At 34.9% G+C, this 17,494-nt stretch overlaps 1 protein-coding gene across 4 annotated transcripts in view; it reads right to left on the bottom strand.

The window, feature by feature from the left end:
• LOC149782288 (cationic amino acid transporter 2-like) overlaps nt 1–17,494 on the bottom strand; it is an 82,030-nt gene that overhangs the window by 23,794 nt on the left and 40,742 nt on the right. For all 4 annotated transcript variants that reach the window (XM_089933668.1, XM_089933665.1, XM_089933666.1 and 1 more), the window contains exons 9-12: nt 17,006–17,228; nt 14,355–14,494; nt 7,594–7,696; nt 6,058–6,117 (exon numbers count right to left, since the gene is read on the bottom strand). In XM_089933668.1, coding sequence (XP_089789794.1) covers nt 6,058–6,117; nt 7,594–7,696; nt 14,355–14,494; nt 17,006–17,228 — 526 coding nt within the window. The remainder of the gene's footprint in view (nt 1–6,057; nt 6,118–7,593; nt 7,697–14,354; nt 14,495–17,005; nt 17,229–17,494) is intronic.

Genomic DNA, 17,494 nt, shown 5'->3' on the forward strand with positions numbered 1-17,494 from the left:
GTTTTATATCTGTATCATTAGTGTTAATATATTTGGTGTTTTAATCACATGTAAATGTGCACAAGCAGACGATTCATGCGACTAATTTTAACATTAAAATCTCTCTAAACTCAGATCTCCCTATTTTTGCCCACTTCACAACATTGTGGTGGCAATGACAAGTCATTTTCAAAAACATATTCTACCCTATATATGAGGGATCTGAATGAAGGAATAAAGCAAACATCTTAGGATTTTTGTTCATTCATCAGATTTTTCAGCAAGATTTATTTAGAAATTAGCATTCATTCAGCAATCCCATAATCTAAAAAATATCAATAAGTATTTTATTCAATGATTTAACAGGGTGATTCTCATCATGACATAAGAGATTCTTAGTACATATGACAAAAGAGATTTTAGTGTGGAAAAAAATGTAAAATATATAGCAGTACCAATATCAGGTTTCAGGTGGGGGGGGGGGTGAATATGGAAATTTCAGAGACAGATGTGAGGGAAGCAATAATAAATCTGGGTAACTAGGTCAGCATCATAGAAACAAATGTAAGTTGGGTGTGAGAACACATCAATAGCAAGTAAAGTTTTAGGGCTTCACGAAGTCTTTGACAAATCTGGTAAACAGGTCAGCATCATGACATATCTGGATAACTGGGTCATATTCCTGCTGTTTCAGCACCATTTAGCTATGTTATGATCTGAGGGAAGGGAGTTGTCATTTATCCAGTAATGGTTATAAACCAATCATATTATGTATGATGGGAAAGGGTGTGGGATTATGATATGTATATATAGATAGATACAAGATATAGCGTGGGGTAGAAAGCAGAAGGACACAAAGCAGAAAGAAAAGCAGAAAGAGGGCAGTGTGTGATGCGATTTAATGTCGCTTTAACAATTTATCAGTCATACTGCTACAGTGTCTGCAATGTGGCAGTTTATAGTGATGTCTAACACTGGGGCGTAATGCCACAGACATGTATGCATGATGTTCCACCCAGTCACATTATCATGACACCAGGCCAACCAGTCCTAACACTAACCTCTTGATGCTGAATGCCAAGTGATGCAGCTGTTAGTACCATTTTTATAAGTCTTTGGTATGACTCGACTGGGGATAAAACCCAACATTTAGTTAAGGTATTATCTGGGGGAAGGGAGCTGTCATTTATCTAGTAATGGTTAGCCAATCATATTCTGTATGTGGGGAAAGGGTATGGGATTACGATATGTGTATATAGATAGATAGAAGATATAGTGTGGGATACAAAGCCGAAAGCAGAAGGACAAAACATAAAGAAAAGCAGAAAGAGGGGCAGAGAAAGAAAAAGGGACAGTAGAGATAAGATGTAGTTGGAAATAAGAATCAGAGATATACAAGATGGGGAGTTAAGAGAAAGGATACCAAATAGACATAATGGAGTGATATATATTCTGAGTGGACAAATATAGTGAGAAACAATGTAGATAAACATTAGTATAGAATTTGGAGAGGTGAACAGAACTAGTGTATATTTTGGATACAAACAGTAGATTACAACATGACTTAGTGTATTAATTAGTATACCCATGGTCCCTGCCTCACCCTAAGTCAACAGAAAGACCCAATAGGTCAGACTGACCACACCTAATGGGTCAGCCTCTTCTCCAAATTGGTATGGGTGTGTATTTACCAGTATTTCTTGCTGTGCTGATTTTATGGTCCTGTGATGCCAAAAAAACTGGTGTCTATATTCCAAAAAGATTATGGAACCTGCTTTTTTGTAATGAAAGAGTAAAACTAAAAAGCTGCATTCTTTTATTTATATGTGGGTAGAATAAGGCCTAAAAGAAATTTCAAGCTAAAATGAGATTTCAAGCTAAAACGAGATTTGGTCACTCCACCACAAAAGATTTCTTTTACTCATTTTTCCTCTTTATTTACCAAAAGTGAACCATGGTTGCATCACCCAATTTTATTCCTTTCAGACAAGACCTTGTCAGTATTGCCCAACAGCAGAAAGTTATATGATGTATAAGTGATACTTAGATATGCACTCTCCATGTAAGTACTTAAATAATTTGCATTTGTCTGATATCACTTCCTGAAAATTTAAAGCTGACCATGATTAGCAAACATTGCACAATCATAGCCGTTCATGGATTGTGCTTTCTAGAATATGTGCTGGAGACATTCAAAAATACTGGAAGACAGAGCAGACATTGTAATGAGTGTGATGTCTAATACTGCGTAACCAACAAGCAAACTGAAATCCAAAACAGGCACAATATTTTGAAATCCTGAATTCATCATTTTGTTATATTTTTTCCTATGGTCAGAAAATACTTTGCACCACAATCTGAAATATATCATATTCGATCTTAAATTAAGCAAAATTAAATCAAAACAGTTTTGGGCTCATCTCTAATGTGAATCATAGATCAAAACTATGAATTTAAATTTGGATTCAGTTGAAAAGATTACAAACTAACAACTCAGATTAGAATCTGTCTTTGAATTCACTGTATTGCAGTAAAAAGAGGCTCAAACAGATGGCCATAAGATCATTGTAATGAGTATTATATAGTAACCAGAGGCCCAACTGGCCTTAAAAACACTGTAATGTGTACTATAGAAACCAGAAGCCAAAATGGCATTAAAAACACTGTAATATATACTACAGAAACAAGAGGCCCAAACTGCCTTAAAAGCACTGTAATGTATACTATAGAAACAAGAGGCCTAGATGGCCTTAAGATCATTGTAATGTGTACTATAGAAACAATAGAATCTAATGGTCTTGAGATCATTCATCTGGAAAGATTTGCCCAGAAGCCATTAACAAAAGATCAATTCGCCAAATGACTGGGGTTAGTAGGATAACTATTTTCTCAATTTCCTCAATTGCTTGGTTGTAAAAGAACAACTGTTGAAAAATTTCTCAGTCATTTACACCAAACTTAAGGACCTTATGCCAAGACGCTTTCTTCCATAAAAGAAGCATTAATTTGCTGGCAGATTGGCGTCATCTGCATGAACTTAAAAAGCCTTCATGCCCTAATGCATTGTCAAATTCAGTCTTAACCAGATGAGCAAAATTTGGACAAAATTGAGACATCTTTAGGCCAGGGTGGTTTCTTTCAAAACTGTATCTAATTCTTTCAAACAGCTCTTGAGAAGGATTTATTTAACCTTTTTATATTTTTAGTTATAGTGGACATATCTGATGGCAGATCAGTTTCATTAGTGTAAATTTTAATGGCCTGAATGCCAAATGCCTTAATGCCAAAATGCTTACAGTCAAATATGTTCAAATACTCTTGTTTTTTGGAGAATTAGTATTTTTAGTAAAAAATGGCCATATTTTCTATGATGGATAGGTATCATATATAAAAGCTTGCTAAACATTTTACATGAATTGGTCAAATTCTATTGGGTGGGTTTGGAGAAATATTGATGGTTAGGTATCGATTTATTTAACAATGGCATCTATGATAGATGGAGGATTGGCATCATTTGTACAACATGGAAAGGTAACAATGTTTTCTTTCAAATCTGGTCTAATTCTGGATAGCAGTGTTTAAAGGTAACAGGGACCATATTTTGATAGCACATCAGCATCAGTTCAACAAACCCCAAAGCCCTATAAGCCAGGGTTCTTCATGGTATGTACAGCCACAGAGAGTAGTTTCTCATGGATGTTTCAAGGATATATCAAGGATTTCCAAAAGTGTTCAAGCAGTATTTGTTGGAATCTAAACTTTCTCCACTACTTACTCTGCTTTTAACTGCATGCATAAATAGTTATAGAAGTCAAAGAAAAGATATGTAACTTATTAACATGCCATTAGAGCATGGGAGTATTACATGTCATGTGTCACAGACAACACGAATACTCCTACATGCCATGTGTCACAGACAATATGAATACTCCTATGTGCCATGTGTCACAGACAACATGAATACTCCTACATGCCATGTCACACAGACAACACGAATACTCCTACATGCCATGTGTCACAGACAACACGAATACTCCTACATGCCATGTGTCACAGACAACACAAATACTCCTACATGCCATGTGTCACAGACAACACAAATACTCCTACATGCCATGTGTCACAGACAATATGAATACTCCTATGTGCCATGTGTCACAGACAACATGAATACTCCTACATGCCATGTCACACAGACAACACGAATACTCCTACATGCCATGTGTCACAGACAACACGAATACTCCTACATGCCATGTGTCACAGACAACACGAATACTCCTACATGCCATGTGTCACAGACAACACAAATACTCCTACATGCCATGTGTCACAGACAACACAAATACTCCTACATGCCATGTGTCACAGACAACACGAATACTCCTACATGCCATGTGTCACAGACAACACGAATACTCCTACATGCCATGTGTCACAGACAACACAAATACTCCTACATGCCATGTGTCACAGACAACACAAATACTCCTACATGCCATGTGTCACAGACAACACAAATACTCCTACATGCCATGTGTCACAGACAACACAAATACTCCTACATGCCATGTATCACAGAGCACAGAGGGATACTACTACATCTGTCATCTAATACAGAGCACAGGAATACTCCTTCATCTATCTCATGTCAAAGCACACAGTGATACTACATCTGTCATGTGTCATAGTGCACAGAAATACTCCTTCATCTATCTCATATCAAAGCACACAGTGATTCTACATCTGTCATGTGTCATAGTGCACAGAAATACTACATGCATCATGGGACACAAAGTGTAGGAAACACATCAGTCATGTTTCAAAGAGCACAGTGACTCTCCAACATCTTGCATATATCATAGAGGATAGGAATATAACGTCTGTCATGTGTCACAGAGCACAGAAACACTTCTATATCTATCAAGTGTTGATACTCCTAGATATGTTATGTGTCAAAGAGCATGGGAATACAATCACGTCATGTGTCATAGACCACATACTCCTAGATCTGTCATGTGTCACATAGCACCAGAATACTCCTATGTCTGTAATTTGTCATAGAGCACAGGGATAATCCTACCTCTGTCACATGTCGAAGAGCACTAAAGTACTGCTACATATGTCATGTGTCACAAAGCACATGAATACTACATTTGTCATCTGTTATTAGAGTAATAATATTCCATTTTATGTATTTATCTGTTCATTAATGTTTCAAAAATATGGAAATAACAAACAAATTCAAAAAATGATACGTCTTATTCCATTTGAATATTCTGTATTCCTTAAGATTATGTCAAGGAAAAGAGTTTGTCAAGAAGTTCAAGGTTTTTCAAGGACAAAACCAGCTTTACCAAACTTCAAGGAGTTTTAAACCCAACCACTCAAACTCAACTTGTACAAACCATGCACTATCTGAAATTTTTGTTTAAATTCTGTTTAGCAGTTTCTGAGAAGCTGTTTAAACACTGTTCTATTTTCAGTAACAATGACCAAGGCATAAAAATTTTTGTACAGCTTAAAAGGTACTTATGATTGGTTGCCAAATTTACCTGCAATTGGACTAGTGCATTTTAAGACTACATTATAAAAGCAAATCTGGACAAAAGACAAGATGTAAATTATACAGGACACTATCACAAGCTGACTTGACTTTACGACCTGCTTAAAATATCTGATGAGTTTTATAATCGAAGGAAATAAGGATTTCATGCAACAAGATGTCTTACTTGTAAATCATGTAACAACATATCCTCCTTGTATATCATTTTTTAACAACATCAGCAAACATCTCGGCAATGCTGTAGTTTAATGAGTACAATTCCTGACTCATGACAAAATGGGTAGGGGTTGAAATACTGAAGAGCAGGCAGGGTTGGTATACAAATGATATATTATTGGGCAATGTACCCTACAATGCATGCCTCAGCACCATATAGCCTTTAATGTAATGATGTGTCACTAAACAATAAAAATAATCAACTCAATATCCTTTTACACAATACAAATGGTCATGCAATTGTGACAGAAAAGTAATGAAGTGGTGACAGCAAAAGCTGTGAATATTCAACCTACAATTTGCTATAGTCTCCACTGGCTGTATCATGCAGTCCTCCAACACACATTACTTTATACCTGAAAAAATTTAAGCAAACAAAGCAATAAATATTAAATGAGGAGATAGTCTAAGCCCAGTTAAAATACCTGAAAATAACACTGGTGTTTCTGCATGTTGTGGCATTTTACAGCACCTCAACACAATAGTGTCTATTCCAAAATATGTTTACAAAGCCTGAATGTCCCACCACTATTTTTTTCACAAAAAATGGAAAATTGAACCAAAATCATGGAAATGTGATGTAAAAATCACATTTGTCTAATTCTGGCAAGACGATATTCTTCAAAACAATATATGCATCTATACACAAAGTTACAAACCTCTGTGATTAATACTACCCAAGACACTGACAGAAACATAAAACATAACATAAATCACTTAAGCATAAAATGTGTGTCACAGTGACCTAGATATGGTAACTAAGCATTGTATTCATCAAGACATATCTCTACAAAGTACATGATACAGGCAAATAAAACATGTCAAACTGAAATAAACTCAAAACATAATTAAAGCCACTGAAATGTGAAATGCATGTCACAGTGATCCTTTTTTAGCAAGATAATTTGTACTTACCAACAAGCATCAGCATACTATGCTGCATGACTCTGTGACCAGTAAAGCCTGGGAAACTTACCGAAATTGAAAACTTAACCAAAGTTATTGAAGCATAAATTTTAGGTCATTTTGGTAGGATAATGGTGTACTTACCGAGACACATCTACATACCAATCTGCAAGTCTCTGTGGCAAACAATGCCTAATAAACTGACTAAAAGGTCGATCATAGGCAAAGCTCTTGGATCAAGAAACTTAGGTCACATTGACTTATATTACATTTGACCACCACCTCAGCTGCCTTTAGCTGTATCCAACACTTTAAATGTTACTTACTTATCTTCTTAAACATCATTCCAATTATGACCAGACTCCTTTAACTGCTTTACAAGATGACAATATATTAGAATCTTTACTGTACAAGATGACAACTATACTAGAATCTTTATTGTACAAGATGACGACTCTACTAGAATCTTAATTCTACACAATGACAACTTTACTAGAATCTTTACTTTACAAGATGATAATTATACTAGAATCTTTACTGTACAAGATGACTACTATACTAGAATCATTACTGTACAAGATGACAACTTTACTAAAATTTTTACTTTACAAGGTGACAACTTTACTAAAATCTTTACTTTACAAGATGATAACTTTAACAGAATCTTTACTGTACAAAATGGCACTATACTAGAATCTTTACTGAACAAGATGACATCTATATAACTGTTTTCAAAGAATTATAAAGAGTGTAAGTATAAAGGTGTTTGCTTTTACCTATAAACTATATTCAATAGAGCAATGCACTACCTATTTTTGCTTGACAAGATAACAATGCAATAGTTTTTAAAACAATTATAAACAGTGCATACTGTTATAAGTTTTTGTTTTAACCTATACAGTATCTGCAAAAGAGCAATACATTACCTGAGAAGTAGAACACATACAGCAACAAGGGTATAGGCAAGCAGTGTTCCAATTGACATCATGTCAACAAGTTCCTTTAGGTCAAAAAGCATTGCCATCACACCTGAAAATAAATATTTATATTTGCTCTTTAAGCACAGTGTTTTGAAGGACAAACAAACTGTAAAAGTCAACAGACATTTGTATGTGTGGCTAAGTGGTCAAAGAGTAACCTTTACAGAATTCTCACACATCTCACCTCTGTCCATGTGAATTCAAGTCTTGGCACGACCAGCATGGTGAGAAAGCTTTCTAGTAGACTCACATCAGTTGGTGGTTCTCTGTGGAGTTTTCCTAGGTTCTTCCTTCACTAAATATACTGGCTACCATGTATAGCCTATTGTGTACTGAAAAATGGCATTAAAACCCAGAAAACAAAACCAAGTCAAATGTGTATACGGACATATGCTTGATACAAGTATGATAAGTGTATGACAGTGTGATAAATGTGTTTGGGTATCAAATGTGTATAACATGAATGCATGACTATGACAGGAGTATCAGGTGTGTATGTGTGACACAAGTATGACATGTATGTGACAGATGTGTATGAGTATGACATGTCCAATACACAAGTGTCACACAAGACTCAGTAAACAAGTATGAGAGGTGAATGATACAAGTGTGTGAGTTTGAAGAGCATGGCAAGAGAAAGACATGATTATGTCATGTATGACAGCTATATGACATTTCACTGCAGCATAAATATCCATTTTATAACAGCCTGATTAATAATAACACTTCATTTATTTCACATTTTCAATATCAAACATTGGTATAATATGTACCTGAAAATCAAGCCTCTCATTACTTTCAAATCAGTTCAAATAATAAATTATATTTCTATATTATTCATAAACAGAACTCAAGATTTCTTAGAAAATTATTAAACCTGCTGAGTACAGTGTGACCCTGCTATAACATGGTAGTTGGGAGCCATAAAACCCTACTGTGTTATAGACCAAACCGTGTTATAAGCAACCAGGTCAGTTAGCTAAAAAAAAGTACCCCCAAAAAATTGTGGGGGGTGTAGGTAACAAATGCGGGCGGTAAAATAAGTGCTTCATCGGCACAATTACCATTTTAAATTGAAGCATATTAAATGAGAAATACACCTGTAGTGAAAACAGAGAAGACATATATAATAGTTTACTTTATTTAGAGAACCACGAATTGGTACATATATGTGAATCCTGTTTATATATAAATGTCTAATGTATAGCATGAATAGAGTATCAACACCGTGTACTCACCCACGAACCTCATCATATACACTGAATCCACAATACAAGTGATTCCATAGAAAATAATGCACCCACACAGCTTTAAAATATTCAATAATTTTGTAACATCACACTGGTCTGAATTCAATGGAAAAACATTATGCACAATCACATAACAAATGACGAAGCACATTTACTTTTCAGTGCGTTCCAAGTCGTGCCATTTTTTTTGCAAACCTGTACGAAAACTTCCGCCCTGACTTTAACCAGATTCCAGGTGGAATTTTAAAGCGGATTTCACTTAAAGCCTAGATTCCACTTATTCTAAATTTTAGGTGGATTCAGGGTGGAATATGGCTCGAAATATGCAAATTATTCTGTCTATTATTAGGAGGTATGTTTATTCCGCCTACTAGGTGGAACTTATTTATTCCGTCTACTAGGCGGAATCTGTTTATTCCTCTTATTTAGTCTAGATTCCCCATGACTATTATCACTTTTAGGCAGATTCAGGGCAGATTCAGAGTGGAATATAGAATGTACAGTGCGACCCCGCTATAACACGGTAGTTGGGAGCCATAAAACCCGACCGCGTTATATACCGAACCGTGTTATATGCAACTAAGTCAGTTAGCTGAAGAAAATGTCCCCCCCCAAAAAAAAAAAAAATTGTGGGGGTGGTGGGTAATAAATGCGGGTTGCAAAATACGTGTTTCGTCAGTACAGTTACATCTTGAATTGATGCATATTAAATGAGAAATACACCTGTAGTGAAAACAGAGAAGACATAATATAATAGTTTACTTTATTTAGAGAACCATGAATTGGTACATATATGTGAATCCTGTTTATATATAAATGTCTAATGTATAGCATGAACAGACTATCAACACAGTGTACTCACCTGCGAACCTCATCATATACATTGAATCCACAACACAAGTTATTCAATTGAAAATATGCACACACAGCTTTAAAATATTCATTAATTTTGTAACAGGTCATATTGGTCTGAATTCAGTGAAAAAACATAGCACAATCACGTAACGAATGATGAAGCACATTTACTTTAAAGTATGTTCGGTAAAAGTTAGTTTGCGTTTTAAGCCGCCATTGGCATACACTTTTTCCCTACAAAAAGGAAACTTTCACAGCACAGTTAACGTGTCCCAGTCACTTTGGAAAATGCAAAAAGCCATCAGATTCCATCACTTTTATTTAAGTTTGGTACTGATTTCCTCTGAAGAAAAGTTCTTTGCTGTTATTGAAAGATTGTAGTCGGCTTTCTTTGATGAAAGGAGCATGTGCTATTGAAGTCACCGCTAAAGGATAGCTTTGGAGAACCAAACAAATGCCCATTTCTTATTGTGGCGGCAACATCAAATAATTGTATTGCATGATTGAGACTGGCATTTTTTCCATTTGCTGAGCACGTTTTCATAACAGTCAGTGCTTCAAAGGTAATCTGTTTCCTTTAAAATTTCAGCAAACTATTTTATCTGGGTACATTTTTAAAAAGGAATTGGCCGTCGTTTAGACTATTCTAGTCACTGTCCCTCCATGCATACTGAATAAACCAATAAGTAAGATGTTTTTTTTTATTTTTTATTTTTCTACATTTGTGGTAGCAGCATGATGCTGCCTTCCACGTAAGCGTCTGAAAATTAACAAAGGGTAAACGGATGATAGAGACGCAGCTGTTCTGATGACAGGGATTATTACAGAAAACGTGAGCGTTCTGAAGAATTTAATTCTGAGTGAAACAAAGAGGAATTTTTCTTACAATCCACATACAAATGTCAGTCTTTGTAAATATATTAATTACCAGCGAGCGGTCGAAAATCTGATGAAAGACAGATTACGAGACAATGCCTCGTCCGGTTGATCTCCATTACCAGAAATGTCAACAACAAAAAAAGCGGATATTTCACAACATACAGAACTCATGTTAGATGTCAGGACAAAGAATTTGTTTATGTAACACATTTCAGTGCATTTTATATCCAGTTTGCAGCTTCCTTTCATGGAGCCTCTGAATTTCTGCACTACAAACCAATGGTTGTATATAAAAGTTTAAACAGCCAACAATGTCGCCAACAAATAAAAAAGCCATATGATATGTTTTGCAGCCAATAAGGAAAAACAATCCAAGTTTGCGACATTGGCGAAGACCTACGCGATCCCAGAATAAACTTTTTATGCATTTTTTCTTCTTCTTCCTTTAAGAAGAAAAAAAAATACTTGTTCGTGAACGTGAAAAATACTTTTTTGTGTACGAGAAAAATGCATATAAAATTTCAGGAGCCAAGCCACGATCGTCTTGTATTATTCATACACGATCTCTTCCCCAAAATGATAAGCAACTTTTTATGTTTTTTTCGTACTTTCTAAGAATAATTTTTTTGTGCGCAAGAAAAATACATGTATATGAAATTTCGGGAGCCATGCAACAACCGCATTATATTCGAATTCGTGTTATAATGGAGCAAGTTATAGCAAGGTCACACTGTATATCAAATTTTGGGAGCCACACCACGACTGTGTTATATCCAAATTCATGTTATAACGGAGCGCACTAATTATCAGGGTCACACTGTATAAGGTTATTAAGTGTAACGATGTTGTCAAAAATGTGGTCGCATTTTATTAATTAAAACATCTGACTCCTGTGACTATACCTATTGCTAGCCAGCTTCAGTTAAAATACAACTAGTAACAAAATTCTCCAATAATATAAATCCTCAGTAAGATGTGTATTATGTGTAAGGGATTAAATAGTTTTGAGTTGGATCATAATTATTCCAGTAAATAAAATGGGTATAAAAATAATGTGCTAAAAGCTGAAGACAGTGTTGATCAGAGGTTACCTGTAACTAACTTTATCATTCTTTCAGATCAGACAGCAGAAAAGTAACATTAGATGGGGATGAAGTTTGTAGGTTAAGGAGGGAAATTTGAAAACTGGAGGATCCTATGGCCAAAATGGAAGAGACATTAAATAGTGACTGCTGCAGCAATGTTAAAGATCCAAACAGTAATCGGATGGAACAGCTTAAGTTGCCAATGGAGACATTCAGTAGTGACAGTGGGCAGGATTTGATTAAATTATAGGCCCTAAACATCTTAACAAAAGAGTTATCTGACAGGTCAGTCTCGGAAAGATTGGCCAAGTCAGGAGAAACCCAAGGAAAGACAACTCCATGGCGATGAAAGTTAAATATGCTTCAACAGTTGATTGAACACAACTGCCTCAATATCTCTTGAAAAATGTTTCAAGAAAAAATACAAAACATACAAAAAGTTTTGCTAAGAAAAAAAATATTGCTTGTAAGTTTACATGTTCTTATTGCATATTAGAAATTTATCTGAAATTAAATCAGTTTTAAGATAATATGTTGCATTTTATACTGTTTTAAAAATCCCACATATAAGGTTATTTTATGATTCATGATGAAATATGTATTTGTGAGTTTGTCAGATAATCAAATTTTTTATAGGAACTGTTCATGAAGTCATGAATCATTCATGAGAAACTCTGTTCATCATAGTTCATGAATATGTTCATGCACTTGTTCATGAATGATGACACAATTTGTGAACTTTTATGAAATGTTCATGAATTCAGTACATGAACTGTTCAAGAACAGTTTGTGAAGTGTTGGTTCATGAACAGTTTATGAATTCTTGATTTCATGAACTGACCATTTTCAGTTCATGCACATTCATGAATAGGTCATAAACCTTTCGATGAACTTTCATGAATGGCTCATGAACCATTCAACATCAGTACATGCAAGTTCATGAATTATTGATGATTATTTCATACGGGAAGTGTTCATTTTCATGGATAGAGACATTAACTGGGAATTATAGTGAATTCAAGTAATGACATCTTGGAATATATTACTGTGATTCATCACAAGACTGCCAGCACATATTCACTTCTGGTCACTGGTATATTAGTATATTCAATACTACATACACATCAACACCCTACAGCATTGGGTCTATTTTTTTAACACCACTGGAATTTAATTACACCTTTATTCATTAGGACTGGTGATAGAACATTTTGGACTATTTTGGGATATAATTCACATTACTGTAAGTCCTTTTAAAATTTTCACTCCATATTCTAGGGAAATAAATATTTTGTTGAATTTGTATAGAAATTTTTGGTTTTGTGACTCTTTTCTATTATTTATTTTAAGACTTATAACACAGAAAGAAGTTTCACAACAGAGGACTGATTCCCCATGAGTGGGAACCTGTTCTCAGCAATGAACGCAGGATGATGTCATATGTGAAATTGAAGAGATGAAACTGCAGACTGTTTGGACTGCCAAACAAAATGAATACATGTTGTATGAGAGGTGAGCCAATGATTTTCTATAGATATGTTTTGAGAGCTGATTTAATAATCATGTTAGAACTCAAGCTTGTGAGGGCTGAATTTGCGAGGTAGTTGTTGTAATCCTACAACATATCTGATGACACAATAAAGATTTTGTAAGAGCAATATACACTTTGGAGCATTAAAAAGCGTGCAAATTTTTAAGCAATTCTTTAATCAATCAAAATCAATACATTAAAACACCTAAAAAAATACAATTACGGGTTTATTTTGGTACTGCTATACACATGTCAGCTACGTAGCATCAGTTTTTCTATGAGTCATTTAAAACTGCATACAGATCAGATATATCATAACTGTATCTGCATACGGATGAGAAATAACCTACTTGTATCTGGGTACAGATGAGTTAAAACATAACTGTACCTGTATACAGATGAGATACAGTAAAATGTCCCACCATACAGATGATACAGCATACTTGTAAGTGCATACTTGCATCTGTATACAGACGAGATATAGCATACTTGTACCAGCATATAGATAATATAGCATATTTGTACCTGCATACTCGTACCGGTATAGAGATGAGATCTTGCATACTTGTACAAGCATACAGATAATAGTGTACTTGTACCTGAGAATTTGTATCTTTATACAGAGATACAGCATACTTGTACAACCATACAGATGATATAGTATACTTGTACCTGCATACTTGTACCTGTATAGAGATGAGATCTAGCATACTTGTACAAGCATATAGATGATATAGTACTATACTTGTACCTGCATATTTGTATCTGTATACAGATGAGATATAGCATACTTGTACAAGCATAAAGATGATATAGTATACTTGTACCTGCATACTTGTACCTGTATAGAGATGAGATCTATCATACTTGTACAAGCATACAGATGATATAGTATAATTGTACCTGTATACAGATGAGATCTAGAATACATGTACCTGTATACAGATGAAATAGAACATACTTGTGCCTGTATACAAATAAGATAAAGAATACTTGTACCAGCATACAGATGATACAGTATACCTGTAAATGCATACTGGTACCTCTATACCTATGAGACATATCATACTTGTACTTGCATATATATGAGATAAAGAGTACCTGTACCTGCGAAACTCCCTGACAGTAAAGTGGCAGTAAAAGGAGTCTTCAAGCGCTTATTCACTTTGGAAAGGAATCGAAATATCAAGCCATCACTTGCAATGGCATACAATATTCTGGGCAGTGGAAACATGCCTCCCAGCAAGCTGAAAGGTATGAATAAAATATTTAATTGGTGGAAAATAAATATTAAAAAGCTATTGTACGATTGCAAAGATTGTTCAAAGGGTATACATACTTAATGTCACATTTGTCTGCTCAATAACTACAATATTTATCTTTTGAGGGGTGTAAATACGTAATGTCACACACGTCTACTCAATAATTACAATATTTATCTTTTGAGGGGTGTAAATACGTAATGTCACACACGTCTACTCAATAACTACAATATTTATCTTTTGAGGGGTGTAAATACGTAATGTCATACACGTCTACTCAATAATTACAATATTTATCTTTCAAATTTTGCAAATACTTTCAGTCACACACATGTATATTCAATAACTACTAAATTTACCTTCCAGAGGGTGTAAAATACTTTATATCAAAAACTTGTGCTCAATAACTTCAATATTTACACATTAACATTCATCCTCCATTATATCACAATTTTAAAATTTTGTCAAAAACATTTCAATTATAATCCAATTTACATGCAATTTTTATAAAATAAGAAACCAGTTGTCACTCAGTAAAAGATCAAATTGAAATGAGTTTCTGGAATCAGATCCCACAATATTCAGTATTCAAATGAAACAGTATTCAGATGAAACAGTATTTAGATTACACAGTATTCTGATCACAGTATTTAGATCACACAGTATTCAAATCAAACAGTATTTAGATTACATAGTATTCAGATCACACACAGTATTTAGATCACACAGTACTCAGCTCACAATATTTAGATCACACAGTACTCAGTTCACAGTATTCAGATCACATGGTATTTAGATCACACAATATTCAGATCACACAGTACTCAAATCTCACAATATTCAGATTACAGAGTACTCAGAGATCACACAATACTCAGATCACACAGTATTCAGATCATGCTATATTAAGGTCACACCATACTCAGATCACAGTACTCAGATCACACAGTATTCCGGTCACACAGTATTCAGATCACACAGTATTTAGACCACACAGTACTCAGATCACACAACATTTAGATCACACAGTACTCAGATCACACAGTATTCAGATCACACAGTACCTAAAGTGTTGAGCTTGATCCTACCTGGATATTACCAATTAAGCATAACCAGTAGTTCCTAACCAACCAACCCCATTAGGCCAAAAAGTGTTACAACATATATACATTTCCAATGACCAGACCCAACCTTGTTTTACCAACCTACCCCACATTTTTGTTTCTAACTGAAAAAGAAAAGAAAAACAAAAATTGTTTCACAAGATTTCAGTAATTTTTTGGTAATTTATTCAGTGCATACCAGAAAATCTATACCATATGCTCTGTACATACAACTGAAATGGTGCACTTAAAAAAGTCCAAATTTTTTTAAATACTTGCCTAACTACAAAATTCTGCTTCACGTGTAACACACACATATATGGAGGGCCTTCTGAGGTCACTTATTATATTATGACCAGTTGGTTTTGTCAAAGGAATTGCCTCTCAGCAGGGAGATAAGAAGCTTTCTAGATTTATTTTCTCACAATATTTATATCACTTGCACGTCTTTGACCATGTTTTCCTATGCAAAATGCAAGTTGAGAATGTCTCTCTCACATTCTCATAGATTTATAGTTTTGCTCTGGTTTGGTTTGGTGCTTTATGGCACAGCAACACAAGTAGGTTATTTAATGCCAAGGCAATTGAAGTGCCCTGCCTAAGGAGACACCACAGTAGCTGACCCAGGCTGGTCTGATGGTAGGATTTGAACCTGCACCCTTTTGTTCATGAACCCAGCATTCTGACCAAAGAGCCATTGCAGCTCCGTAGATCTATAGCATTTTCCAGTGTAGAACATTGAGGATATCCCCACCTTAAATCACATGACTCTTGTGTTTCATTATATCATGTTACAGTATTGCATTGTTTTGATCGAAGTGTTGATTATATGGTAACATCTCAATTGTCAGATATGTCCCTATTGTTTTAATTTTATTTAATTTCAGTAAATAACTTATCAATCAGCATTCAAATCACATTTACAATTTTCAATGTAAGCCAAGAATAATACAATGTCCAAGCAATTGTTCAACATTTTTACTAGATGTTCTGTTCTCTTTATGGTCTCTGTATACCAGTGAAAAGCCATTTTGCTTAAAACCTAAGGTGGAATTAACCTATCCTACACTTGCATACCAATGAAATGCTATTTGTTTACAACCTACACTTTTAGCAAGGAATGTGAAAAAAATTATCATCTGTTAAACAATGGTGTCTGAGAGAACCACTCCACTCCTGAAATAGGAACTGTGTATCTGACCCGAGACGTTGTCTCTTATCTGATGTCATTGTCAATACTGACACTCAGTTTGAGTTATGCAATCCAACTAAGATGCTTATAAAAATATTATTAATACATAAGGCATCTGATGCCACAATAATCCCTATCAATTAGATTTCCCTCACCTGTTCATTTAAATACATACTAGGAATGTACTCTCCAAGAACCCACCTTGTAGACAGACCACAAATGGCTCCAACAGCGATAATGTACTTGGCCACATCCCAGCCAACTCTGTCAAACACTGCTGGCAATGGGGCATTGGAATCCAGAAGATAATATGGACACATCAATGTAATCACTGTGGAGATACCAAAGTATGCCAAGAAGCAAACAAAAAGTGATATCACAATGCTGATGGGTATGGCTTTCTGTGGATTCTTAACTTCTTCACCTGGAAAAATAATGTAATTTTTTAAAGCCTCCCTCCACATGATAGTTTTGCAGATGGATTTGCTGTCAACCAGATAAGAGTTTATTTCAATTTGTTCCTAGGCCACATTAATCTTATCCTGGGGCTAGACATTTTCAAAAGCAACTGCTATAATATTATTTCTTGATACCATAAATCCACATATTGCAATGTTCTAAGTTTACACTGATATTTCATATTTGAATTTCTCAGCCTGTTTTGCCGTGTGTAACTGGTTGTTTCATCTA

The sequence above is a fragment of the Sinohyriopsis cumingii genome, chromosome 15, assembly GCF_028554795.1.
Source record: "Sinohyriopsis cumingii isolate HCF-2022 chromosome 15, ASM2855479v2, whole genome shotgun sequence".
NCBI lineage: Eukaryota > Metazoa > Mollusca > Bivalvia > Unionida > Unionidae > Sinohyriopsis > Sinohyriopsis cumingii.